Raw genomic sequence first — 27642 nt, 5'->3', positions numbered from 1 at the left:
ATTGCACGCTCCCTCAACTTGAGACATCTGTGGTGTTTTTATGACAAAACTGCACATTTTAGAGTGGCCTTTTATTGTCCCAGCAGAAGGTGCACCTGTGTAATGATAAGGCTGTTTAATCAGCTTCTTGATATGCCACACCTGTCAGGTGGATGGATTATCTTGGCGAAGGAGAAATGCTCACTAACAGGGACGTAAACAAATTTGGGCACAAAATTTGAGAGAAATAAGATTTTTGTGCATATGGAACATTTCTGGAGTCTTATTTCAGCTCATGAAACATGGGACCAACACTTTACATGTTGCGTTTATATTTTTGTTCAGTATACATGAAGTCAGTTACATGTTCATGTATGGTAGTTTGAACGTTGAATCCAAGCATGTCATGGTTTTCCGTTACTCAGTGGAGTTTATTTTGTTGTCATTTCCACTGGCTGTAGCTACGGCCCTCTGTGTGTCTCGACCACACCCAGACGTTCAGACTGTTTACCATGGTATTACCATGGTAAAGATGAGTGCCATGGCAACATCCTGAGACGAATCTCGTGCTTCCACCTTTTAGACTGGCAAGTCAACTTCTCTAAAAGTCAATGCAAAGTCCTATGCCTTCTTGCATTTACTAAACTTTGAGTTTGATGATTCATAAAACGAAGACATAACAATATTCATGGGAAAGTTGAGTAATGTGCAATAGTCTCACTGTTGATTAAAAGGATGAACTAAGACTTTTCTGCCAAGTACAGAACAGACAAATCAAATAACACGGTTAGAGAATGCACAACCTGCTATAGATGCCACGCTTCAATGTGGTTATTACTCCCAAATGCAGTAATGTGTTCCACATGTAACAGTTTAGCTTCCGTCCCTCTCCTCGCCCCTATCTGGGCTCGACTTTTCACATCGGTTACACACACACACAGTCCTGAGTGTAAGTTTCCTTTCCATCCCATGTACGTTAATTTTACATTTTTTAATTTAACCTTTATTTAAGAATAAGGAAGTGAAAGGACGGGATACCTAGTCGGTTGCACAACTGAATGCAGTCAACTGAAATGGGTCTTCCACATTTAACACAACCCCTCTGAATCAGAGAGGTGCGAGGGGCTGCCTTAATCAACGTCCACGTCATCGGTGCCCAGGGAGCCGTTGTTGTTGGGGATTAACTGCCTTGCTACTGGGGAGACAATTCGGTAAGTGTTCTGTGCGTGGTGTCTGTCTTTGGGGCAGTGATGAGAATGGCAGATTGGTCACACTTTGAATGTGTATCAGCTGTTTCATTTTTAGTATTTTTATTTAACCTTTATTTTAAAGACCAAGGTCTCTTTCTCAGATGAGCCCTGTATACCCATCAAACACATCAATCAATATACATTAATATTCACATCAATACACTAAAAGCAAAACACAGTCATTGAAAACAAACACATTCTTCAGTAAATAGGTCCTCAATCAGCCTTTTGAATTGCCCTAGTGGCACCAAGTCAACCAACTTTAGAGGGCCTTGGAGATTATTCCACAAGTAAGGTGACAAAAAACTAAGAGCAGATTGACCTAACTCAGTGGAGATAGAAGGGATCTCCAGAGATTCCTGAGACTGGATCTGGTATCTCATACGTCTAGTGCAGTACTCACAACAAAGACTGAGGAAAACCCCTGTATGATTTAATTAACATACTCAACTATTTGAAGAGAGGAGAAGAAAAATCTGTTTTATCATTCAACCTCACACAATGTTGAAGTTTCCTTATTTTTTAAAACTCATAGTGAGTGAAAATTGAAGCATTTTCAACCAGAAACGGGTGTGACGGTTCTATGAGTTTTACTCTGTGTTTGGATGATGGCCATGGGTGTGAATGGCCGGATCTCCATGTGTTCCCTTCCTCTGGATGTTAATGTTGATATTCAGTGTGTCACATCCTGTTTGTTAGCGTGCTCATTGCTTAAGCTGCAGGTTTAACACACACAACCTGTGTGTCACCGCGGGCACAATGACCTGAGAAACTACAATGATCTCATAGCTGCTCTACTAAAGAGAAGTTGACGTAAAACACTGATGAACTTGGCAGGGACTTCAGTCTTGTTAGGTTAAAGGGTGCTGGATGATGAGACGTTGTATCTGGGTGAGTAATAGTCTGGTTCAGATGGTGGTGCACTTAAGAGGCTGTAACCGGGTCTGTGCAGCAGAAGTGGTTATCAGTCTGTGCCAGAACTGTGGGGGAGTCTATTGACTTACTGTCCTCCTGGTGCACATATGTACACTATATATACAAAAGTATATGGACACACTTTCAAATGAGTGGATTCGGCTACAGTATTTCAGCCACACCCGTTGCTGACAGGTGTTTAAAATTGAGCACACAGCTATGCAATCTCCATAGACAAACATTGGCAGTAGAATGGCCTTACTGAAGAGCTCAGTGACTTTCAACGTGGCACTGTCATAGGATGCCACCCTTCCAACAAGTCAGTTCGTAATATAGCTGCCCTGCTAGAGCTGCCCCGGTCAACTGTAAGTGCTGTTATTGTGAAGTGGAAAGGTTTAGGAGCAACAACTGCGCAGCCGCAAAGTGGTAGCCGAATCCACTAATTTGAAGAGGTATCCACATACTTATGTGTATATACTTGTGTGTATATGTGTATATACTTGTGTGTGTATATGTAGTGCATGTCAGGGTTTCCAAAACATCACAAACTGACAGGTAAACTGATAATCACACATCACCACACAAATCCTGGTTAGAGCCCTCAACTGCTTGGCAGTGTTTCTCTCAGTGTCAAAGTTTGACTGGGATCCAAGTGTGTCTAGAGAAGAAAATACGGCCATGGCTTTTGTGTTGCCTTTAATTAATAGCTGAGATGCTTATGGTATGTTTGTCAACTCTGACTTGAAACATAGTCACAGCAGCATTCTGGAAAGTCACATGCTTTTGGTTGCTGTGCTTTGTGAAAATTAAATATAGACTAGAAGAAATGCTGCTCAGCCAGAAATACCTAAGTCGGGAGGAGGAAAGAGAAAAGTTCTAGCTACGTATGTATTTAGGTTAAATCTACCCTCAAATTCCATGGAGAAAGTACTGAAAGTTTCCGTCCCATACTGATGAACTGCCCCAGTAGTTACTGAATCATGAAGGGGACAGTTCATTATAACTGCGAAGATCCACTTTCCCCTGGTCTTCTTGCAGATGAACCCAAAACACTTCTCACGACTATAAAACCAAATGAATGATGAAAAATGTCTGACATTTGAATGACCGTGATATAGTTATATCTGTGGGTCATTAACACTTGTAGGATGTGATCAATAGCGTTGGAAGACCAAAGTGCAAATTGGCCCCAAGCAAGTGTATGTTGATCTGTGCTATTGCCTTAATCAATTACCAAAATGTATTCAAACAATGCCTGAGATGCATCATCAGTATTGTTTGTCACTAAGTTTTGTTCCCTATGAGCAATTGATCAACTATTTTATCACACCAAGTGAAACACTCTGACCAGTGTAAGTATTCGGGAAACACTGAATTAGCACTGAGTTTTCAAACCCTGAGGCGCAACACATGCGATAATTCCAGGAACACGTTGCCAAGCAGACAAGACAGACCAGGCTTAGGTTTGCTAAGTCAATGGGAGAAGTGAAAAATGTATTCTTTATTTTCTCGAATTCTAAATGCAAAACCTAGATTCGAGCCGATCTCTTAAGTAGCTGAACCTGTTGTTACTACATCCTCGTGAAAGTGACAAACTGACAGGTTTTTATTTTTGTCAAAGACAATTTTATATTGAAGGAGTGCGTTTGGTTTGACGGCCTTCACGTGCGCAGTTCGGCGCGCTACGACCGTTAGACCTGATGAAGTGTTTCTGTGCATGAGCTGTGCTAGCTAATGTAGCCATAACATCGACTACAAGTGTGATCAGGAATTTTGGGGGGACAATCAGTTTCTGCATATCTTCATTAGGGCAGCGGTTTATCTCACTATTCTCTTACACACACACACACACACACAACACACACAGCTGTGAAGGTGCTGTCATGAGTGTCCTTTGACTGAACTCAGACATAATCCTCCATGTAGGTGCTGCTTCTGTCAGCATAATTGGATTGAGATGAGTGGGAGGAAGTTGAACTTCAACAACACATAGTGCCATAATCATAAACACACTGCTTTGAGCGCTCAATTAAATGCTCTGACTCACGCATCTATCTACAGTACTTGGACTCAGTCAGGGAAGACTAGCTTCTCTGCTAGGCCCCAGAACCACTCTGTTTGTATGTTAGGTCTGGAATCTGACACCAGACAGCACCATCCAAACTCATTACTGGTGAATTAACAGTGAGCCAAGGACAGGTGTGGGACTGGCCCGGCTTCAGAGCTTTGTCTTTCAGGCCGCAGTAAAACATGATACATATGGAGGTTACTCTTTAAATGAGAATTTGACTTCCCGCTGATGCCTCTGGCTGACCGCTAACCAGATAACAGACCGCCGCTCTGGCCTCATGCTGGCCAGACACCACAGACACGGGAGTGCTAAAGCGCTTTTTAATGAGGAGCATGGAGCTTCAATGTCCAACACCTGTTGCGGTCACACAGGCTCGCATTTAGATGTGCTGAACTAACTGGCTGCCTGGGGCTGAGGCTGGCTGACCACGGCCAGAGAAAACCTTCTCGGATATCTAGGGCATTGGGCAGAGCTGGGTCTGCAGCCAGGCCAACTGCCCATAGGCCCAGTGGTCCAGTCCCTCCAAGCCAAAAGGATATGACACAGCGTGTGTGTAAGGGAGAGGAAGTTGCGCTTCCTCACCTCAGTGAGTTGTTTTATGAAGAGAATAATTAGAAATTGAATGGGATCTTAAGCACTTACAAATTCGTAAAATGTCATGTGAATTGCACGAAGAACATATACAGTACCAGTCAAAAGTTTGGACACACCTACTCATTTCAAGGGTTTTTCTTTATTTTTACTATTTTCTACATTGTAGAATAAAAGTGAAAACATAAACTATGACATAACATATATGGAATCATGTAGTAACCAAAAAAGTGTTAAACAATTCATAATATATTTAGATTCTTCAAAGTAGCCACCTTTTGCATTGATGACAGCTTTGTACACTCTTGGAATCCTCTCCACCAGCTTCATGATGTAGTCACTTGGACTGTGTTTGAGCCAATCAGTTGTGGTGTGATAAGGTAGGGATGGTATATAGAAGATAGCCCTATTTGGTAAAAGACCAAGTCCATATTATGGCAAGAACCAGCTCAAATAAGCAAAGTGAAATGACAGTCCATCATTACTTTTAAGACATGAAAGTCAGTCAATCCAGGAAAATTTCAAGAACTTTGAAAGTTTCTTCAAGTGCAGTCGCTTAAACCATCAAGCGTTATGATGAAACTGTCTCTCATGAGGACCGCCACAGGAAAGGAAGACCAAGAGTTACCTCTGCTGCAGAGGATACGTTCATTAGAGTTAACTGCACGTCAGATTGCAGCCCAAATAAAAAGTAACATACACATCTCAACATCAACTGTTCAGAGGAGACTGCGTGAATCAGTCCTTCATGGTCAAATTGCTGCAAAGAAACCACTACTAAAGGACACCAATAAGAAGAAGAGACTTGATTGTGCCAAGAAACATGAGCAATGGACATTAGACCGGTGGAAATCTGTCCTTTTGAGATTTTTGGTTCCAACCGCTGTCTTTGTGAGACGCAGAGTAGGTGAACGGATGATCTTCGCATGTGTGGTTCCCACCGTGAAGCATGGAGGAGGAGGTGTGAGGGTGCTTTACTGGTGACATTGATTTATTTAGAATTCAAGGCACACTTAACCAGCATGTCTACATCAGGTTTGCACTTAGTGGGACTATAATTTGTTTTTCAACAGGACAATGACCCAAAACACACCTCCAGGCTGTGTAAGGGCTATTTGACCAAGCAGGAGAGTGATGGAGTGCTGCATCAGATGACCTGGCCTCAACAATCACCCGACCTCAACCCTATTGAGATGGTTTGGGATGAGTTGGACCTCAGGGTGAAGAAAAAGCAGCCAACAAGTGCTCAGCATATGTGGGAACTCCTTCAAGACTGTTGGAAAAACATTCCAGGTGAAGCTGGTTGAGAGAATGCCAAGAGTGTGCAAAGCTGTCAAGGCAAAGGGTGGCTACTTTGAAAAATCTAAAATGTATTTTGATTTGTTTAACACTTTTTTTTGGTTACTACATGATTTCATATGTGTTATTTCATAGTTGGGATGTCTTCACTATTATTCTACTATTCTCTTGGCATATAATAATTTTTTGCAGAACATAACATATCATACGAAATGGATGACTACACAATTGTGCACCATTTTCAGGGACCTATTTTTGACTTGTGAGCGCTACTTTCAAAACTACTGGCTGAAATGATACAACACCTTTTATAATACATCTTTAAGATGATATTACAGCTGGTTCATGTATCTGCTTGGCAGGCAGGCATCTCTTTTTTTTTTCATTTAAAAGTTTTCCGTTTGATCAGACTTTCACCACCATTCTATAGCTTCTATTTAGGATATAGCTAATAAAAACCTGATTCTGATTTAATTGAAACTGTTTTAATTAAGTGGTGATTGTTTGATATGAGAGACATAACACTGCCTGTCTACATAGTTATGAATATTGGACATTGTTACAGCTTGCTGCTGAGTCTGAGCCATATGACAGCTGTATCTCTGGCACTAATAATAATAATAACAGTAACTGCTATATTGCTGAGGGGCCCTAGGCCCATGGATAGATGACATATTTGAAGTGTCTTCTCACTATAACCCAGCTCACTCTCTGGTTTCCAATGACATGTAAGTGAGTGATATACTTATGGGGTTAAGATCTCACCATGATCTTCCACTCCTCCTCATCTCCTCTTCATGGGAATGAATGATGAGCATTTCAACAGCTCTAAATGCAATTCAATGTTAAGCTATTTTAGAGGTGTCAAGCCAAGTATTGGGCTGTCTGTTGCAATGGAAAGGATGTGTCTCTCTAATTGCTCTCTGAAAATGTAAATCGCCAAAATCGCTATATTTTTTTTGAAATGAATACCTTGACTTACCTTGGGGTTTAAAGGTGAAAGCTCCGAGGTTAAGGGCACTAGTTTGGATAATATGTAGTGTAGGTGCTCATATGTTTGTGTGGTGTGATGTACGTCAGTTCAAACGGCATTGTTTAACCTGATGGAAGCTAGTCTGTAAGGAAACACTGTAGGGAAGTGTAGCTCTTCTTCCAAATTTCAAAAGAAACTGTAGAGTGGTTTAGTTCTCATGTTGCACTGCAAACTGTATCATCACTTCTTACAACTGTAACTAGGCCATATGGCCTAGCAAACTCTCAAAGACAGCCAAGTGAGAGCTACACTAAAACTCACATCTGTAATGGGTGCGTGCTGGTGGCAGGAAAGTCAGGCGCAGGAGAGTGAACTTGGTATAAATGGAGCAGTTTAATGAATATACAAACACTTAAATATACAACATAAAATAAGAGGGTGCAAAACCCATCGCACACCAGAACATAACTTGCACCAATACATACAACAAACAATCACCGACAAGGACATGAGGGGAAACAGAGGGTTAAATACACAACATGTAATTGATGGGATTGGAACCAGGTGTGATGGAAGACAAGACAAAACCAATGGGAAATGAAAAATGGATCAGCGATGGCTAGAAGGTCGGTGACGTCGACCGCCGAACACGCCCGAACAAGGAGAGGGACCCGACTTCGTCATGACAACACCATTTAACGTGTTAGATTATGCCTCTCTGTAAGCGTTCCTCACACACTTGCCCTGACAAGCCTTGTGCTTTTTACTTTCCATTCCTCCAATAACGGGATTACAAAAATGCCTCATAATGACCATGATCTCCCTGTTGGTCAGGCAGGCATCAGATGATGATGATGATAATGATGAGAGGGGCAGAGTACAGAGTCAGAGAGAGGGGTGTGAAGTGTTAAAGAGCAGGCTGAGATGAGTGCTGGGCATAACAAAACGCTTTCTGACTTTCACGACAGGGTCCACATTCTGTTCTTCACGCTGAATGCTGCTTCTGTTATGGGCCATTTTATGGAAAATTGCTTCCTCGTGCCGTCGCCTGACTGAGTTCTGGATCTGAATTGAGGTGGTGGTGCAATATCCTCCCCACACATGCTCCCAGAGCCTCTGCTGCCTTTACTGTCAAAGAGGGAGTGAAGAGAGAGAGAGCGTGACGGTCTGTTCAGGTTGCTTGCTTGTTATCTTCTCGTGCCACATGGCACACGCCTTTGCTCTCCGTGTCCGTCGGGTGGAGACGTCTCTTACAGATAGGTGGAGAGTGGTGTTCATTTTGATCCTTTAGAACAGGGTGATTTAGATGGGTTGTTATGTATTCAGAAATAGTAATATACCCCCCTTGAGCACCGCATGGCCATTCAGTCTTACAAAGTGCAGACCTGGCTGTTTGTCACAAGATACTGCATTCATACTAATGGAAATATTCATAGTGTTTGAAAGGGGCATGTATTAGATGCTTATTTTCTATTTTAAGGGCAAAACTTCTCTGTTTCCTCCCCTGGCACCCAAGTGGTCTCAGAGCATTTTGTATTATTCTGTATGTAAATGTTAGACACTCCATTTAGTATGATATGTTATGGATTACAATTCATACGATAAGTTATGAATAGCAATTTGTACGATATGTTACGAATTTGCGAAACTTATGGTATGTTATGAATTCCAATTTGTTGTTGCTAACGTTAGCTAGGTGGCTAATGTTAGCTAGCGCTAGGGGTTTGGGTTAAAGTTAGGAGTTAGGTTAAAGGGTTAGCGTTAGGGAAAGGTTAGCTAAAAGGGTTAAGGTTAGGTCAGTATTTCTTTGCAAAGTAGATAAAAAGTAATAAGTAGTGAAAGTTGTCCTTGATGAGATTCGAACACACAACCTTTGGGTTGCTAGACGTTTGCGTTCACCCATCCACCCCGCCCAACTACCCTACTTTAGTTTTTGTTTGAAATAACCTGTCTTATGTAACCATACCACATGTAACATATCGTACTAATTTGAGTGTCTCGGATTTACATTTACTATGTTACGTCTAGTCTATGAGACCAGGCTGCTGGCACAGAAGTAGAACAGTTTCACCCATCACGGAGGGAAAGGAAACCAAAGGGGAAGTGATTGTTTAGAGGATTGAAGAATGAGCATTGTTTCATAGAGCTGCAATGTGCATGAACAATGAATAGAGATTGACTTGGCAACATGCAGTTCTTGCCATGCCAGCTAATTTGTTAGGATTTGACTCATATTTGTTGAGAAATGTTCTCAGGTTTCAGTGAGTGAATAGTCTCCATATTTTACCCAGGAGGGCAGCTGAAGTTCCCCATTTCTTATTCACACACCACACATACTCAATGGGCCTTGTGAAGCTTTCATTCCTGCGGCAAGGTGTCTTTCAGAGAGCGATTCTAGTTGACAAAGTTCCCCTCCTTTGTTCTGATTTGTTTAGTTTTGTCTGGTTGTCTCTGTTTAGGCCCTACTATTGTCCCGCGGATCACACGTGAATGGCTTGTATCCTTTTTAAATTGCTACCCTTAAGGGTATGTTATGATTCTTGACTTACTCTCTCTCTCTGAAATGTTAGCAGTAATAGCATGGTAATAGCATGCAGAAATGGGAAAGTTTGAGAGTGATGTAAGTTAACTCTTGTCTGTCGAAAGAAATTTGTCTGTTTGGAAACATGAAAATGAGCGAGAATGGAGGTCAGAGTGGCCGCTAGTTCTCCAGGAACAGACACAGAGACAGGAGGGCTGGTTGCTTTCCGATTGTCAGTTCTCCTCGCTTTTTATTTTCCAATTCCTCGCAGGCACACAGGACGATTTTTGTTTAACGTCTTTCACAACTGTGGGGAGCTCAGTATTTGAGCATACAGGGTGTGCAGTGTGTCTGTGGGAAAGACAGAGGAAGGGGGATTGTACCTGGCTTTAGGCCTCATGCAGGGCCTGCCAGATCTATAGGCTTTAGCAGCTGGCATTGGGATTCATCATCCTGGAAGCCATTCACGGCCTGTGCTCCAGGGAGGGGTTGTCTCTCTCCACTCACCTCTATAACCCAGCTCTGTGTCTGGCTGGGAGAGCTGCCCTGACTCTGGCTCCCCACCATCTCCTCTCCATCAGAACAGAGGAGCTGAGGAGCTGGGATCAGTCAGGCTCCCTGGGCCGGTCTCAGTCCGGGAACAACCCATTCACCCTAGTAGATATGAATGGATTGGAGAGGTAGGCTATACCGCAATCAGAAGGCAATCTCGGGCTGCTGTCATATGGTTTTAAGCCGTGGATCCAAATCTGTGGACGTGGCTTTTTGCCACTGTACCGGGGAGTTGCAGTAGAGCATGTAAAACTGTCAAAGCCCTGTCACATCCAGACTTGCCATTTTTATTTGAATTATCACATAAAGCCGTCCTCATTAGTTGATCACCCCACTGTCCACATGGAGATCGGGTCCTTTTTAAACACACAGTTGATTACTTAATGGCTTCCATGAGCCATTGTTTCTCTCCCTGAGCTTAGCTGACATCATGGAACACTGGGGGCGTCTATGGAAAACTGCTCCCTACATTTCCCCTTAAACCCCTCTATTCAGCTACGCAGACTCCAGCAGAATAATAGAATGAATGCCCAGGTGATAGACTGTAGTGAGCCTAGTTAGGGTACTTTCCACTGGTGAGTTGAATAAGAGGGTCCTTTCAGCTGTATAGTAGTGAAAACACAAGACATGTTGAAGACGGCAGATCTGGGACTGCTGCAATGGAAGACCTCTGTGTGACTCATTCTAACCAGAGCCAAAGAGTCAGGAGGAATCACAGGGCTCTATAGAGACCCATTGAACCCACGCCGCTGTATGAGAGAGACGTACATAATCCACTCAACTTCTGTGAGGGATCTACACGTCATTCAGCTATCCATGATATTGAAGATCTGACCTTGTGTTGTGGAGCTAAAATTTGAATGACTGCAATTACGCCCAGTAAGAACCAGGCCATCATGATGAATTTGAAAGAAACATAAGATTGCATTCAGGACCATTCTGTGTTTAACAAACTTTATCATGTAGATCTAGTGTTGTCTTTTTTTTTTGCGTCATAGTTAGTCCAGTTACAGCGCCAATTATAGTGCAGGATTACTCATAGCCACTGTTGACAAGGACGGTTACAAAGTTGCCAGTTTAGAGTTTCCCAGATGTTTTGCTTGACATCAGCACCCTGCTGTTCATTCCGAAGATGTTTCCATGTTCCAGTATCTGTCCCTCCTCTCACTACCCTTTACCCACTTGGCTCATCCAAGATGCTTACTCACCCACTCTTCTCCCATATCATCTCTCTCTCACTCCCCCACCTCTCCCTCTCTTTATATCCTCCCTTTCCCCTTGCTCTTCCTTTCCATCTCTCTTTTTTTCCTCTCTCTCCTCCCCTCCCCCTCTTTCCCTCTCCAGCCGTCTCTCTTCCAGTCTCTGTGACCCGTGCCGGACTGGGCTGTGCTCACATACCTGTAGACTGGGGTCACTGAGGGCCAGCTGTGGGCCCCTGGAGTCCTGTAGCTGTTGGCTTCACTGGGCCGGGAAGGCAAGCAGGCGCACATGCTCTCAGACCCAACCAAGTGATCGCAGTTGGCCTCGCCTCTTATGTTTTCCCTCGCTTTCTCAACTTCCTCCCTCTGTTTTCTGCTGCTAAAGGTTAAGTGTCATTTTCAATCACCTTTGATGTGGCTGCAATGAACCGTCTGGGTTGTGTGTATTGTGTAGTGTTTCTGCGGTGGGATAGCTCTATTCTGTATGCACATGTGAGCTGCAGTCACGTGGCACTTTCTGTTGACAGTGTTTTGTGGTGTGTGCCTGCCTTGTCGCAGGACATGCCTTAGGTGTTTGGTTTTCTTTCTCTCATGTTACATTTTGGTGACACGGTCATGTTGCCGTGCCTCTGCTATGACTCAGCTAGCTCCAGGGAGAAGCTAAGATGTGATTGAGGAGGTCCTGCTGTCAGGACAAGGGGGAGGTCCCTGAAAACTGGGTGTCTGCCCATCTGATTAACAGGCATTTGCCCACACTACCGGGGATGGAAAGCTGCAGCGGAGTGCAGGGATCATATTGGCACCACTGCCTCTTAGTATTTGTCAACCCAGTGCTTTGTCTGAGCGAGAGGAGCCTTTAACTGACTGGGTTGGTTTCTCTGGGACACTACTTGTCACAGTCACTGTCTTGCCACGTGTTCTCAGAAGCACCACTGCATTACACTGAAAACACTGTAAATGCTTGGAGGGTGGAAGGTATTGCGATTCGTTAGCTCTGATATTAGACAGATCCACTGTGAGTGTGTTGCTCATGACCTGTGGCAATTCCGCACATTGGAAACGTCTTTTAATCAGATTTGTCTCTGGCAGCAGACACTGAAAACTGTGATCTGAGATGATTCACTGCTGATCTAAAGCTGATGTGGGATAAACTGCTTTACAGACAGGCCCATACAGTTAAAACAATGCAACCACCACTATCTACTCAAGCCAATTTTTTTTAGAAACGATACCAATTTTTTTTTTTCTAAACATAATCTTACGGTAGCAAAACGCTGATCAGATCAGCAGCTTGGATTCTCCCAATGGGCTTTGCCTAATGGAGATGATGACATTTTGAGTGTCCACCAGAAAATGAAAACCTCCTGAGTGTAAAAGGTCAGCTCCCTCTTCAGTGTTCTTCCAATGCAGGTTTATGTTCAGTCAGCTTAGCAGGATTACTCTGTGGAGACCTTTCTATTTGCCGTACAGTAAACAACCTCAAGTTTAGGAAAAACTGCCAAAGCCCTGGAAAGATTGGCAAGAACATTTCAATACAGGAGAGTCCCTGACTGTAAGTCAGTGGAGATAAGGAGTCCACAGTCAACACAGGAGCCATAAAACAACGGCATGCCAGATGGGAAACATAGAGCCTGTCTGGCCAGGAGTTGGACTGGGTGGCGATGGACTGGGGGTTGTATATAAGAAGTGTGACTGTCTATTGACATTGAGGATTAGACTGCTGTTGAGTCTACAACTATGTAATGGGAAGATATTTCAGAGAGTAACGTGTAACAAGTCTGTTAGTCTTTGCAGTTTGCAATGCATCATTCTGTCAGTAGTTTGGTCCATGGTTTGGTATGGTAATGGATTAGGCAGTGATCAAGGCCCTCAAGAAACAACCACTCTTAATATTTTCTCTAATAAAGAGGAGTTATAGTGAAATATATGTTGAGGGTGAGATGTGCTCCAGAGACACACAGGTATCCATTTGAAAACTATTCCCAGAAATAGCTATGCAACTCTGAAGAGCTTGAGACTTAATTCAGTGTGATGTCTGCGGAGTATAAATGCTACCTCTAAAGGAGTACAGTAAGTGTAGTCCAAAGGTGTTTTACCATAGAGCATACATAATAAGGCCCTGGGCAATAGAGACCAGCTTTTCACCGTGTTTGACTCTGCACAGGGCACAGACCAAGCTGGGACACACACAACTATGAGTGTGTTCCTCAGAGGTGCGTCACGACCCCAACTCTGCGGCATGCTGTTTGGTTTTCCAAGCTCAATTACCATAATTTCCTGAATCTATCCGATGCAGAGTTTGAGAGTCTATGGGCTCTGCTATTTAGAGCCGTTGGTGGTGGGAGTCTAGCCTGGGATGTTAGGGCTTTGACCCTGTAGGAACAACAGGGTGAGGTAGTGCTGCTTTTTGAGGAGTGGGTTCCTCCTCTCTCTCTCTCTCTCTCTCTCTCTCTCTCTCTCTCTCTCTCGATGGCTAATTGCTCCCTTGATCCCATGGCATTTCTCTCTGTTTCTGCACCACAGGATCTCAGTACTCTGTCTGTCACGCTCACGCCACACCTGATTGGTAGATGTTTGGTGTGTGTGAAAGCGTGTGTTTGTTTGAGAACTTATAATACTACTACTACTACTCATCCGAACCGCTCATCTCCCATTGACTGTTAATAAGGAGATTCTTCAGTAATTGAAAGGTGGACACTGTTCGTACTGTATAAAGTAATCCTGATTTGTTGACCGCTACTTTCCTAGCTGGGTGCAATAGGTAGTGTAGTGTAGCTGCTCAGTCAGTCAGTCAGGCTACCAGGCAGGGGAATGGAAACACTGGGGATATGCTACAGAGGAGGTACACAGAAAGCCAGCCAGTCTGGGAGATGGATGAAGGGAGATGGAAAGAAAGGAAGAAGGAAACGCAGGAGGAACTCCTCAGACTGTTTAACTTTTCCTTGCTTCAGTTGAGTTGCGACCCATTTTTCTGCACTGTGTCACCGGCTTGTTTAGTGCGTGGGTGTGTGTGCACATTTCAGCGAGGATAATTGAGATTCAATGACTGGGAGAGGGATTAATAGAAAGGAAAAAGCTCTTACTATATTTTAGCAGCACATATTTACAATAAACTAAGAGCAGACTAGGGGCATCCCCCCCCTCTCTGCTCTCTGTCGAAGCCTGTTGATTGTGGGATGAGAAGCTGATGATCTCAGCATCTGATCCAGAACCAGCTGATTAAAGACAGACCCAGGGCTGCTGGTCTTTGGCCATAGAACCTCCCAGCAGCCCTGCAGCAGTCTGTGGTCGTGGTTCCTCAGTGTTGAAAAGATGAACTTGAACCACACACATTCTGAGGTGGACCTCTCACCCTTGGCCGGGCAGAGACTAGCGACCCAGTAAACCAGAGTCGACTGTCACTTTTATCAGCCCCCAGGTGCATGTTTTGTTTATTGCCCTAGCTCTACACAGCTGATTCAAATAACCAATTAATCATCAAGCTTTGATTATTTGATTCAGCTGTGTAGTGCTACGGCAAAAAACAAAACGTGTGAGCGGGTGAGGGGGGGGGCCCAGGTCCGAGTTTGGGAAACCCAGCATTAGCTCATGTCACGTTAAATCATGTGAGGGTGAGGTAACCATGGGGATATGTACATTAAGTCAAAACAGTAACTCGCAGTGACTTGCCCTTCAGCCAATGTTGTCAGCCTAACTGGTCCATCCTCACGATCATTGGCAGGTTCTCTGCCACTGAGTTTGCTAAAGACATTACACTGCACATGACACTTGACATTATGCACGTGTGCTATATAAAAATAGATATTGTTCCTATATGATCCACATGACAGAAGGAGAGAGTGAGAGCTGTTTAAGTTGTACCAGTGGGGGACTCCATTTCGCTAACAATTAAGCCAGAGTTAATAGGAAGGCTCCTTCAAGTGGGCCAGTGAAATCCTTAGTATAAACAGCGCTGTGTGCCACACGCTAGCTAGCTCATTGACTCTCATTTATAGGACAAAGCCTGTCTTTGTTCTCCCATTCTGGTTGTGTTAATTATAGATCTATAGCAGACTGTAGGCCAGGGCGGAGCGCCTGCGGGGCTGGGACACAGTACTGTACTGGGTACAGTGACTGACTGCAAGGCATTATTATGGTGGATATGTTGTGATGTGTGGGATGGGCTCTCAGCCGTCAGCTGTGGACACGGGGCAAGGCTGTTTCCCCCTGCTGGGTCTCTGTAGGGCCACCCTCATTGGGGTTGGTAGAAACCGTAATGCTTCGGAGTTCTTCAGACCCTGCTTAGGCGTTCCTTTTACGCCTGCTACTTTAGGTTACTGAGGGGGAGACCCAGAGGGCCAGATGAGAGTTGGTTGTGAGGATGAAATGCTGTGAGACGGACGGTTGTGGCAGGACTCGTGCTCTGGATCCTAACCAGGCCTGTTACAAGGGGCTGAGCACAGCACAGGGGATCAGAGCGCTGGGCTCCCAGCTCACCCTTCCAGTCTCAGAGCTCCGCCGGGGAGAGGAGAGAGAGAAGAGGAGAGGGGGTGTGAAGGCAGCCCAGCAGGCAGTCTGGAAAGGCCTCGTGTCCCCTGGCAGCCGCTCAAATGACCAGCAGCTAGCTAGTTCACTGAACACAGGCTGAGTAACCAGCTTTATGCCTGGACAATCACAGGGTCTGGTGTATTATCAGTATAATAATAATCATTATTATTATTATTATTATTATTATTATTATTATAATCATTATTATTAAAGGAATGTTTAGTGCAGAGCAGGCCACGGTTGGCTGCCATCTAGCTCTGTGTTACTGCTAACAGAGTCCAGCGCTGCTGCTTTCCCAGGGACCTGAGAAAGCCCTGCCTGTATGTCGACTCATTAGATGTTTTCCAGTAAAGGGAGGTGTGGATGTGGATGTGTGAGGCATGCGGTTACAAACAATCACAAGTGTCAGAGTGTGTCAGTGAGACCTGTTGATGAAAGGCAGAGGCGTTCATTAAATCAACCCCAGTCCCAGCCCTCACCCTTTCTTCCTGTCTCCTCTCTGATTTATTCAGAAGTCCACACATCAATGTGACCTCAATCTCCAGATTTGTACCTAGACCATTCAACCACTCAGAAATATTGCTGTGTATCAGTCATTGACTGTGATGTTTGTCTGTGTCGTGCCTGTCCTCTGACCTCTGACCTCTGTGTGTCCCCAGCCTGCCTGTTTCGCTACAATGCCCTGTCTCTGGTCTACCTGCTCTACCTGCTGCTACTGCCATGGTTCCTGTGGCCCAACAAGCACACACTACGAGGTATGACAACACGCCAGTCCTTCCCTTCATTTGGTAACTCCTGCTTGTTTTAATAGTTTCAGGCGTGGGTGGGTAGGTGTGGTTGTATGTGGGAACGCCGAGATCTCTCACCGCAGCCTTGATATTGACGTTGATCAAATGGTGCAATGTTTGGAAGTTGTGCAATATAACAGAAGAGCCAGACAAAACATGTGCAATACGATTCCAAATGAATTGTGGTAACAAAAAAATGAAAGGGTGAAACAATGGAACAGGATCTCAGAGCATGGTTCACATCCTCATACATACCACAGCGTATGTGTTGTAGTTGCTTTCAGACAGCTTCCGTAAATTACATGGCAAAATCTTAACCACTAACTTCTATCTATATTTTACCTCCAAACCTATGAGGACTGGGCTGCAACTCTGATACACTTCATTATACAATGGGTGGGTCTAATGCTGATTGGTTAAAAGCGCATTCCAGCTGGTGTCTATTCCACAAGTTACCACCGGCTAAATCTACAACGTTAAAATGCCTATTTACTCTGTTCCATCTGATTGCACAATCCACTGTCTCATCCAGCCCAGGCAGGGAAGTTATAAACTTGATCTCCACTATAAAAAGCATCTAGACATTCTATCAAATTTATTTTAGACTAACTTTTAGTTTTCAACAGTGGATATTTGTATAAACCTTACTGTCTGTCTCTCCAACATTTGCAACATTATTTCAATTTTCAAATTTGATCTCCAACTGTTCCACAGTAAATGAACGTGTAGGGGTCGGGAGTCGGGACGAGAGAGAGAGAGCCAGTCGAAATCATGAATCAGCTGACATAATTTTTATGGATATACAGTGCCTTGCGAAAGTATTCGGCCCCCTTGAACTTTGCGACCTTTTGCCACATTTCAGGCTTCAAACATAAAGATATAAAACTGTATTTTTTTGTGAATAATTAACAACAAGTGGGACACAATCATGAAGTGGAACGACATTTATTGGATATTTCAAACTTTTTTAACAAATCAAAAACGGACAAATTGGGCGTGCAAAATTATTCAGCCCCCTTAAGTTAATACCTTGTAGCGCCACCTTTTGCTGCGATTACAGCTGTAAGTCGCTTGGGGTATGTCTCTATCAGTTTTGCACATCGAGAGACTGACATTTTTTCCCATTCCTCCTTGCAAAACATCTCGAGCTCAGTGAGGTTGGATGGAGAGCATTTGTGAACAGCAGTTTTCAGTTCTTTCCACAGATTCTCGATTGGATTCAGGTCTGGACTTTGACTTGGCCATTCTAACACCTGGATATGTTAATTTTTGAACCATTCCATTGTAGATTTTGCTTTATGTTTTGGATCATTGTCTTGTTGGAAGACAAATCTCCGTCCCAGTCTCAGGTCTTTTGCAGACTCCATCAGGTTTTCTTGCAGAATGGTCCTGTATTTGGCTCCATCCATCTTCCCATCAATTTTAACCATCTTCCCTGTCCCTGCTGAAGAAAAGCAGGCCCAAACCATGATGCTGCCACTGTTTGACAGTGGGGATGGTGTGTTCAGCTGTTTTGCTTTTACGCCAAACATAACGTTTTGCATTGTCGCCAAAAAGTTCAATTTTGGTTTCATCTGACCAGAGCACCTTCTTCCACATGTTTGGTGTGTCTCCCAGGTGGCTTGTGGCAAACTTTAAACAACACTTTTTATGGATATCTTTAAGAAATGGCTTTCTTCTTGCCACCCCTCCATAAAGGCCAGATTTGTGCAATATACGACTGATTGTTGTCCTATGGACAGAGTCTCCCACCTCAGCTGTAGATCTCTGCAGTTCATCCAGAGTGATCATGGGCCTCTTGGCTGCATCTCTGATCAGTCTTCTCCTTGTATGAGCTGAAAGTTTAGAGGGACGGCCAGGTCTTGGTAGATTTGCAGTGGTCTGATACTCCTTCCATTTCAATATTATCGCTTGCACAGTGCTCCTTGGGATGTTTAAAGCTTGGGAAATCTTTTTATATCCAAATCCGGCTTTAAACTTCTGCACAACAGTATCTCGGACCTGCCTGGTGTGTTCCTTGTTCTTCATGATGCTCTCTGCGCTTTTAACGGACCTCTGAGACTATCACAGTGCAGGTGCATTTATACGGAGACTTGATTACACACAGGTGGATTGTATTTATCATCATTAGTCATTTAGGTCAACATTGGATCATTCAGAGATCCTCACTGAACTTCTGGAGAGAGTTTGCTGCACTGAAAGTAAAGGGGCTGAATAATTTTGCACGCCCAATTGTTCAGTTTTTGATTTGTTAAAAAAGTTTGAAATATCCAATAAATGTCGTTCCACTTCATGATTGTGTCCCACTTGTTGTTGATTCTTCACAAAAAAATACAGTTTTATATCTTTATGTTTGAAGCCTGAAATGTGGCAAAAGGTCGCAAAGTTCAAGGGGGCCGAATACTTTCGCAAGGCACTGTATATACAAAGAAATGTAAATTGAAAAAAGGTAAATCAAGACGAAGTGCATCAAGTTTGCAGTCTTTCCAGTTTCATTTTGAAGTTAGTGTGTTAGCTGTGTTGTTGGCTGTGTTGTTGGCTAACTCCTCTGAACAACAGTGTCCAATCGAGAGAGCAGATTTTCTATGCCAGGCTAAATCGTGCCTCATTAGCTCATTGCTATGGATGTGTCCAAATAAATGTCACTAGAAAACAGCTTAAACAAATGCAGCTACTTTGCTGTTATTCTGGCTGCACTTTTTGACTATAAATTAGCCGTAGTTGGCTAGCTAGCAAGCAAGGGATAAGAACGTTTCCAGCCAGTATAGCAATGGAACATTTAGAACGAACGACTGGGTTGCGTCTATAGATACAGAACAAAAAGACTGAACGACTGGGTCGCGTCTCTAGCAACCCTAGATTTGTGTCGGGACTATATCTTGTAGAAGGATGAAATAGTACAAATAAATTCATCAATAACTTTTTTAAATGAAAATATGTCGATCATTATTTGAATATGTTGGTAACCTGTTGGATAAAAGTGATAATGCCCTCGAAGCCGGTGTTTGTTGGATATATTGGCATGGTTTGATGGCCTTCGGCGAACAACACCCGTGCCAATATATCCAACAAACACCAGCTTTCGAGCATTATCACTTAACTAAATACAGGATCTTTGGGGGTTTATAAGTTATTGTTTTTTCCTCTCAGCTATTTAAGCAATAAGGCCAGAGGGGGTGTGGCATATGGCCAATATATCATGGCTAAGGGTTGTGCTGTTGCACAACGCAACGCAGAGTGCCTGGATACAGCCCTTAGATGTGGTATATTGGCCATATACCGCTCACCCCGAGGTGCCTTAATGCTTTTATAAACCAGCCAGCATCCCGGAGTCGCCTGGAGACTGGTGTTTTGCGGGTACTATTTAATGAAGCTGCCAGTTGAGGACTTGTGAGGCGTCTGTTTCTCAAACTAGACGCGAATGTACTTGTACTCTTGCTCAGTTGTGCACCGGGGCCTCCCACTCCTCTTTCTATTATGGTTAGAGCCAGTTTGCGCTGTTCTGTGAAATGAGTAGTACACAGCGTTGTACCAAATCTTCAGTTATTTGGCAATTTCTCACAATGGAATAGCCTTAATTTCTCAAAACAAGAATAGACTGACGAGTTTCAGAAGAAAGGTCTTTATTTCTAGCAATTTTGAGCCTGTAATAGAACCTACAAATGCTGATGCTCCAGATACTCAACTAGTCTAAAGAAGGCCAGTTTTATTGCTTCTTTAATCGGAACAACAGTTTTCAGCTGTGCTAACATAACTGCAAAAGGGTTTTCTAATGATCAAATAGCCTTTTAAAAGGATCAACTTTTTTCTTTCAAAAACAAGGACATTTCTAAGTGACCCCAATCCTTTGAACGGTAGTGTATGTGGCAGGGTCTACAGGCAATTACGAACTATAAAAAGCTACCCGGCCACGTCACGCACACCAACGTCTTGCTTCCAGACAAACTAAACACCTTCTTTGCTCGCTTTGAGGAGAATACAATGCCACCAACGCGGCCCGCTACCAAGGACTGCTACCCCCCCTCTCCTTCTCCGTGGCCAACGTGAGTAAGGCATTTAATTGCGTTAACCCTCGCAAGGCTGCTGGCCCAGACGGCATCCCTAGCCGAGGCCCCAGAGCACATATTCAATCGCTCCCTATCCCAGTCTGCTGTCCCCACGTGCTTCAAGATGGCCACCATTGGTCCTGTACCAAAGAAGGCAACGATAACTGAACTAAATGACTATCGCCCCGTAGCACTTACTTCTGTCATCATGAAGTGCTTTGAGAGACTAGTCAAGGATCATATCACCTCCACCTTACCTGCCACCCTAAACCCATATAAGTTTGCATACTGCCCCAACAGGTCCACAGACGATGCGATCGCCATCACACTGTACACTGCCCGATCCCATCTGGACAAGAGGAATACCTATGTAAGAATGCTGTTCATTGACTACAGCTCAGCATTCAACACCGTAGTACCCTCCACCAGAGCCACTGCCTGCTCACCCCACTATCATCTAGAAGGCGAGGTCAGTACAGGTGCATCAAAGAAGGGACCGAGAGACTGAAAAACAGCTTCTATCTCAAGGCCATCAGACTGTTAAACAGCCATGACTAACACAGAGAGGCTGCTGCCTACATACGGACTCAAATCATTGGGCACTTTAATAAATGGATCACTAGTCATTTTAAATAATGCTACTTTAATAATATTTACATATCTTACATTACTCATCTCATATGTACAGTTGAAGTCGGAAGTTTACATACACTTAGGTTGGAGTAATTAAAATTCGTTTTTCAACCACTCCACAAATTTCTTGTTAACAAACTATAGTTTTGGCAAGTCGTTTAGGACATCTACTTTGTGCATGACACAAGTCATTTTTCCAACAATTGTTTACAGACAGATTATTTCACTTATAATTCACTGTATCACAATTCCAGTGGGTCAGAAGTTTACATACACTAAGTTGACTGTGCCTTTAAATAGCTTGGAAACTTACAGAAAATTATGTCATGGCTTTAGAAGCTTCTGATAGGCAAATTGACATAATTTGAGTCAATTGGATGTGTACCTGTGGATGTATTTCAAGGCCTACCTTCAAACTCAGTGCCTCTTTGCTTGACATCATGGGAAAATCAGAAGAAATCAGTCAAGACCTCAGAAAAAAATGTGTAGACCTCCACAAGTCTGGTTCATCCTTAGGAGCAATTTTCAAACGCCTGAAGGTACCATGTTCATCTTTACAAACAATAGTACGCAAGTATAAACACCATGGAACCACCCAGCCGTCATACCGCTCAGGTAGGAGACGCGTTCTGTCTCCTAGAGATGATTGTACTTTGGTACGAAAAGTGCAAATCAATCCCAGAACAGCAGCAAAGGAACTTGTGAAGATGCTGGAGGAAACAGGTACAAAAGTATCTATTTCCACAGTAAAATGAGTCCTATATCGACATAACCTGAAAGGCCGCTCAGCAAGGAAGAAGCCACTGTTCCAAAACCGCCATAAGAAAAGCCAGACTACAGTTTGCAACTGCACATGGGGACAAAGATCGTAATTTTTTGAGAAATGTCCTCTGTTCTGATGAAACAAAAATAGAGCTGTTTGGCCATAATGACCATTGTTATGTTTGGAGGAAAAAGGTGGAGGCTTGCAAGCCGAAGAACACCATCCCAACCGTGAAGCACAGGGGTGGCAGCATCATGTTTCGGGGGTGCTTTGCTGCAGGAGGTACTGGTGCACTTCACAAAATAGATGGCATCATCAGGGAGGAGAATTAAGTGGATACATTGAAGCAAATGGACAATGACCCCCAGCATACTTCCAAATTTGTGGCAAAATGGCTTAAGGACAACAAAGTCAAGGTATTGGAGTGGCCATCACAAAGCTCTGACCTCAATCCTATAGAAAATTTGTAGGCAGAACTGAAAAAATGTGTGCAAGCACAGAGGCCAACAAACCTGACTCAGTTACACCAGCTCTGTCAGGAGGAATGGGACAAAATTCACCCACATTACTGTGGGAAGCTTGTGGAAGGCTGCCAGAAACGTTTGACCCAAGTTAAACAATTTAAAGGCAATGCTAACAAATACTAATTGAGTGTACGTAATCTTCTGACCCACTGGGAATGTGATGAAAGAAATACAAGCTGAAATACATCATTCTCTCTACTATTATTCTCACTTTTCACATTCTTTATATAAAGTGGTGATACTAACTGACCTAAAACAGGGAATGTTTACTAGGATTAAATGTCAGGAATTGTGAAAAACTGAGTTTAAATGTATTTGACCAAGGTGTATATAAACTTCCGTCTTCAACTGTATATACTGTATTTTATACCGGCCATCGCCCGTCTATATATTTATATGTACATATTCTTATTCCATCCCTTACATTGTGTTTATTAGGTAGTCGTTGTTGAATTGTTAGATTACTGTTAGATATTACTGCACGGTCAGATCGAGAAGCACAAGCATTGCACTGCACTCGCATGAAATCAAATTGTATTGGTCACATTAACATGGTTAGCTGATGTTAATGCGAGTGTAGTGAAATGCTTGTGCTTCTAGTTCCGACTGTGCAGTAATATCTAACAAGTAATCTAACAATTTCACAACTACTACCTTATACACACATTAACATCTGCTAACCATGTTTATGTGACCAATACAATTTCATTTGATAAACCCTTTTGATATTTCCCAAATGACACCCAAAGGAGGTGTTGAGTATTATGAATATCTCATATCTGACAGACAGTCTTTGAAAGGCCAGTCAGCAGTTGCTACATCCATTTTTGGACTGATATATGAATTAGATATATCCAGTGATTCTTGAAGAATATAACCTCTAACTGCCTCGAGCTTAGTTCCACTGTCATATCCATCAGAACCCAAAATATAAGCTTGTTTAACTCCTATGTTTGTAAACAAAGTCAGTTTTAACCATGTTTGTTTACATTATAATTTTGATCTCCTACCTAGATGGTCAGGTCAGTCCTGGCATCCATAGCTCTGTCTATTCATTTGAGGGTGGTTTCTATTTCTCAAGCACCATCCCTCCGCAGTTTACCAAAACAAGTGGTGGGGTACCCGCTTTGTCATTTCTTTTAAACTCCGGATTACCCCTTTTAAAGAGTGATTTGAATTTGGGCCTTTTGACTACAACACAAGTTCTAGTCCCTGATTTACTTTTATGTGTAAAAATGTGTGGTCTGTTTAGGTATAAAAACTAATTTGCAGAGAAATGGCTGTGATATTAATGTGGAAAGTGAAAAACATAATGGTCAGTATTATGCGATGGCAACGAGACAGGAATGAATCTGAAAAATGCAGAAACCTCTTATTCCTGACTGCTCTGGAAGCCAAACTTGATTACCACAATACACTCCTGTTGAGGGGCTGTAATTACAGGGATTTCTGGAGAGTTTTTCAATCTCTACCTTCTCATGATTTGAAGGTGCAGTATTTTCCCTCAGTATTCCTTCAATCTAAAGTTCAGATCTCACAGTAGTCTGTGTTAATCTCCTGCAGACATGATAAAAACACAGCAGATAGGGTTAGGGTTAAAAATTCTATCAGCAGCACAAACCTACTGCTCAATGATGTCCTTATTCTATACTTAAGAGGTTACACATAACTATAGAGCTAACCTCTTCACAGCTTTACTCTACATAAATATTGCTCTATTTTAGACAGACAAATCTCCGGATGTGCTCTTAATCAAATACCAATAAACAGTGGATATGATTTCAGGTCTGGAAATCTGCTCTTTCCACTTCCTGCCCCTATCCTCCACCCACATCCCTGTCTGTGGTAGCAGTTTAATGGTCTATGGTGTCTGTAGAGCGAACAATAGAAATGGGACTAATTTTTAACAGCACAGATAAGCACACACACCCTGCACCCAGCCTTAACCCCCAGAGGCTTGTTTATCCAACATATCAACTGGCTCACGCTCCTGAGAGCCAATGGGCGCTATCAGTTCCTGTACTGGTGATAAGGTCTACAGTGAATCAGACCCCGTTTCTGCCGCCTCTGGGAAAGTATACACAGAACCGGAAGCACGCTTATTATAGTAAATTAAAACAGTTGGATTCTCCCATTCTCTCTCTTTTGTTCTTTTTTTCCATCGATGAAAGGATGGGAGATTATATCAACAAGCTGCGTTTAATACTATTCTGTCTCCGTGCTGTTAGGGTCAATAACCCATGTTTCTTTTAGAGGGGAAAGTGGGGGAAATCTGAGCATGAGAAGCTGTACGGGGTCACATGACTGTTTCTGGGGGAACTGAATATGTGTAAATGGTGAGAGGTTTATTTCAGGGGGACTTGCTGGTGGAGGTGATTCCCTGTAGGAAAATCCCAGAGTCTGCCAGCCTCTATTAAATGAAGCCTGACAGAGAATAGGATTAATGGTTTTAATGAAAACCATCTTGAATCGTTCCCTGCCTCCAATTATCAGCACTTTTCTTGGTCCGGGTCGCCATGGGAGGACCAGATGCATGCAATCAAGGGGGCAGCTAGGTGAACCAGGAGGATGCTGGAGACGTCAAGCAGAAACGACCCCTCCGCCTCACCTCCACATGCTCCTCCTTTCCAGGGAAAATGCAATCTCACCCTCCGTGAATGTGATGGATCGTGGGGCATATTAGAGTTGAGAGTAGCCATGGTCACAATGTCCTCTGTGGATTAGAGGGTTAAAGGAGCCGTCTTATGTCATACTGCCCTGAGAGCTGCCCTGAGAGCTGCCCTGAGAGCTGCCCTGAGAGCTGCCCTGAGAGCTGCCCTGAGAGCTGCCCTGAGAGCTGCCCTGAGAGCTGCCCTGAGAGCTGCCCTGAGAGCTGCCCTGAGAGCTGCCCTGAGAGCTGCCCTGAGAGCTGCCCTGGTTACAGACGCTCTGGCCTGTCTGGAAGGAAACTATGACTGTTTCCAGGGACGGAGAGGAAGCTTGTTCCATCTGCATTACAATGAATAAAGGCTACCACATGCATGTGCACTCTTGCTTTTCCCTTTTGTGTTATGGAATTGATCCCATATTGTCATTCAATCAGTAACGTAAGCTAAGACTCAATTAAGTGGATCTCACCAACTGTATTGCCCATAAGAGATGATATCATTGGATTCATTGAGGCCACTGACAGAGAGGACCGTGATAAGCCTTAATAGTCCCTTTCAGCTCCTCCCCAGCCCAAATACACATCACCTGATACACTGTGTTTGACATTCCCTTCAAAAGACTGTTTTCCATTGCTCGCTCCCCATTATCTAAATCCCCCGTATTGTACAATCTGGACACACTGTCGCTTCCCCAGAGCTGATAAGTAAAAGGACAAATATTGAACACCTGTCTGGAGCCTGCTGGGTTACACTGTTCCCAACATAGGAAAAATAGGGGGGATTTATTCACTGGTATTCAGGTCTGACGCTTGCAGGGTGTTGCGTCAAATCTCCTCCCCTGTGTATTTTATTCACACCTGCTGGGGCTTTACAATGTCCCTTCCTGGGGCACCGCTGTCGAGACATCGTCCATATCCACAGCTGTCATGTCGTCGGGGAAACAGCAGTTTGAGACATGGAGGGTTGAATGTCCCTTTTGGTTTTTGTTTTGTGTGTCATTTTGTTGAGGAAGGCATCGTGTGGCTTTCAAAGGCTCCAAAGCCCAACTGTCACAGACTGTCATGCTGATAAATGAGAGGGTGTGAGGGAAATGCACACCAGGCCAGGCCTCCCTAAATGAGGACTCAAGGCCGACCACAGCTTAAACTGGGCAGTGAATAGACTGTGGGAAGGGCGGTAAGTGCCGTTGACAACTAGTTTACAGCTGATTTCAGATGATTTCTGTTCCATTGCTGATATATTGGACAGGACAGCTGTCTGTTCTCAGATAAATATGAGACCACTTTCAATAGAGCCATCTGGTTTATTGGACCAGAATTTCCATTCAATTTGTGGTCCTTTTTATTTGTAATTTTCCCCTATGGAGCAGGTTCAGCCCTTGAAAATAGAGTCCAGCATTTTGAATAATGAGAGAGAACTAGCATCAGTATGTAAGGTATCTGTCCACCGCCACATGGAGCAAAATGATATACTGCTAGTCTGCACTGAAAAGAGGCTGCATATTTCATCATAAACCATGCCAACCTGTAAATCATTTTTAATAACGAAAGCAATTTACATCACTATCTTCATTTAAATGGCATGTAAAGTACACCTACAAACATATTGGCTATATTATGGATATTTGCCCAGCTTGACCCTCACTTTCCTTTACCGGCTAGGCAGTGGAGGCTGCTGAGGGGAGGACGGCTCATAATAATGGCTGGATTGGAATGGTATCAAATGCATGTTTTCATCTGTTTAATACTATTCCATTCACTTCATTCCAGCCATTACACTTGATTCAGACATTATTATGAGCCGTCCTCCCCTCAGCAGCCTCCACTGCTGTTGGGAGTTATATGGGAGGCAGGTTTGGGGGGTCAATTCCATTTTAAATTCCGGTTGTCTTCAATGCTTTCAAAGGAACATTTGGAATTGAAATGGAGTTGACCCCAACCCTGGTGGGAGGAGTGAGGGTCTGCAGACCTCTGGGTGGTTGCCACTAGATCAGTGGCCTGAGAGTGAGAGGCCATGGGGCCAGAGAGGAGCTTTTCCCAGAGGCGTGCCTGCTATGTGCCCTGCGCTCCTCTGCCCCAGACAGGAACTGGGATTCCACACACCACTGTTATTTCAGCAGAGTCGTCTTACAAAAACGGCAGCTTTTCTCACACCAACGCAGCGCTGCGACAGGACAGGATGTCAGAGAACAGCACAGATAAGAGCAGGGAGCAGGACATGACGTACAATCCAAACACATCATGCAAAACAACAAAACATAAATAAATGTCATTTTTGTTTACTGTCGGGTGGCTGTTTCTTCTGGTGGCTGATTTATTGTTGCTGGTTGGTAGAAGTTTTTAAACAAATGTAGCTTTGTGTAA

General features: G+C 43.6%; 1 protein-coding gene across 1 annotated transcript in view; it reads left to right on the top strand.

Annotated features, from left to right (window-relative positions):
* LOC110526294 (piezo-type mechanosensitive ion channel component 1) overlaps positions 1-27642 on the top strand; it is a 72265-nt gene that overhangs the window by 7021 nt on the left and 37602 nt on the right. The window contains exon 2 of the mRNA XM_021607119.2: positions 16537-16632. Within this exon, the coding sequence (XP_021462794.2) occupies positions 16537-16632 (96 nt within the window). The remainder of the gene's footprint in view (positions 1-16536; positions 16633-27642) is intronic.

This window comes from Oncorhynchus mykiss, chromosome 6 (genome assembly GCF_013265735.2).
Source record: "Oncorhynchus mykiss isolate Arlee chromosome 6, USDA_OmykA_1.1, whole genome shotgun sequence".
NCBI classification, from domain to species: domain Eukaryota; kingdom Metazoa; phylum Chordata; class Actinopteri; order Salmoniformes; family Salmonidae; genus Oncorhynchus; species Oncorhynchus mykiss.
Note: the sequence above shows the minus strand (reverse complement) of the source record. Positions and strands in the feature narration are given on the sequence as shown.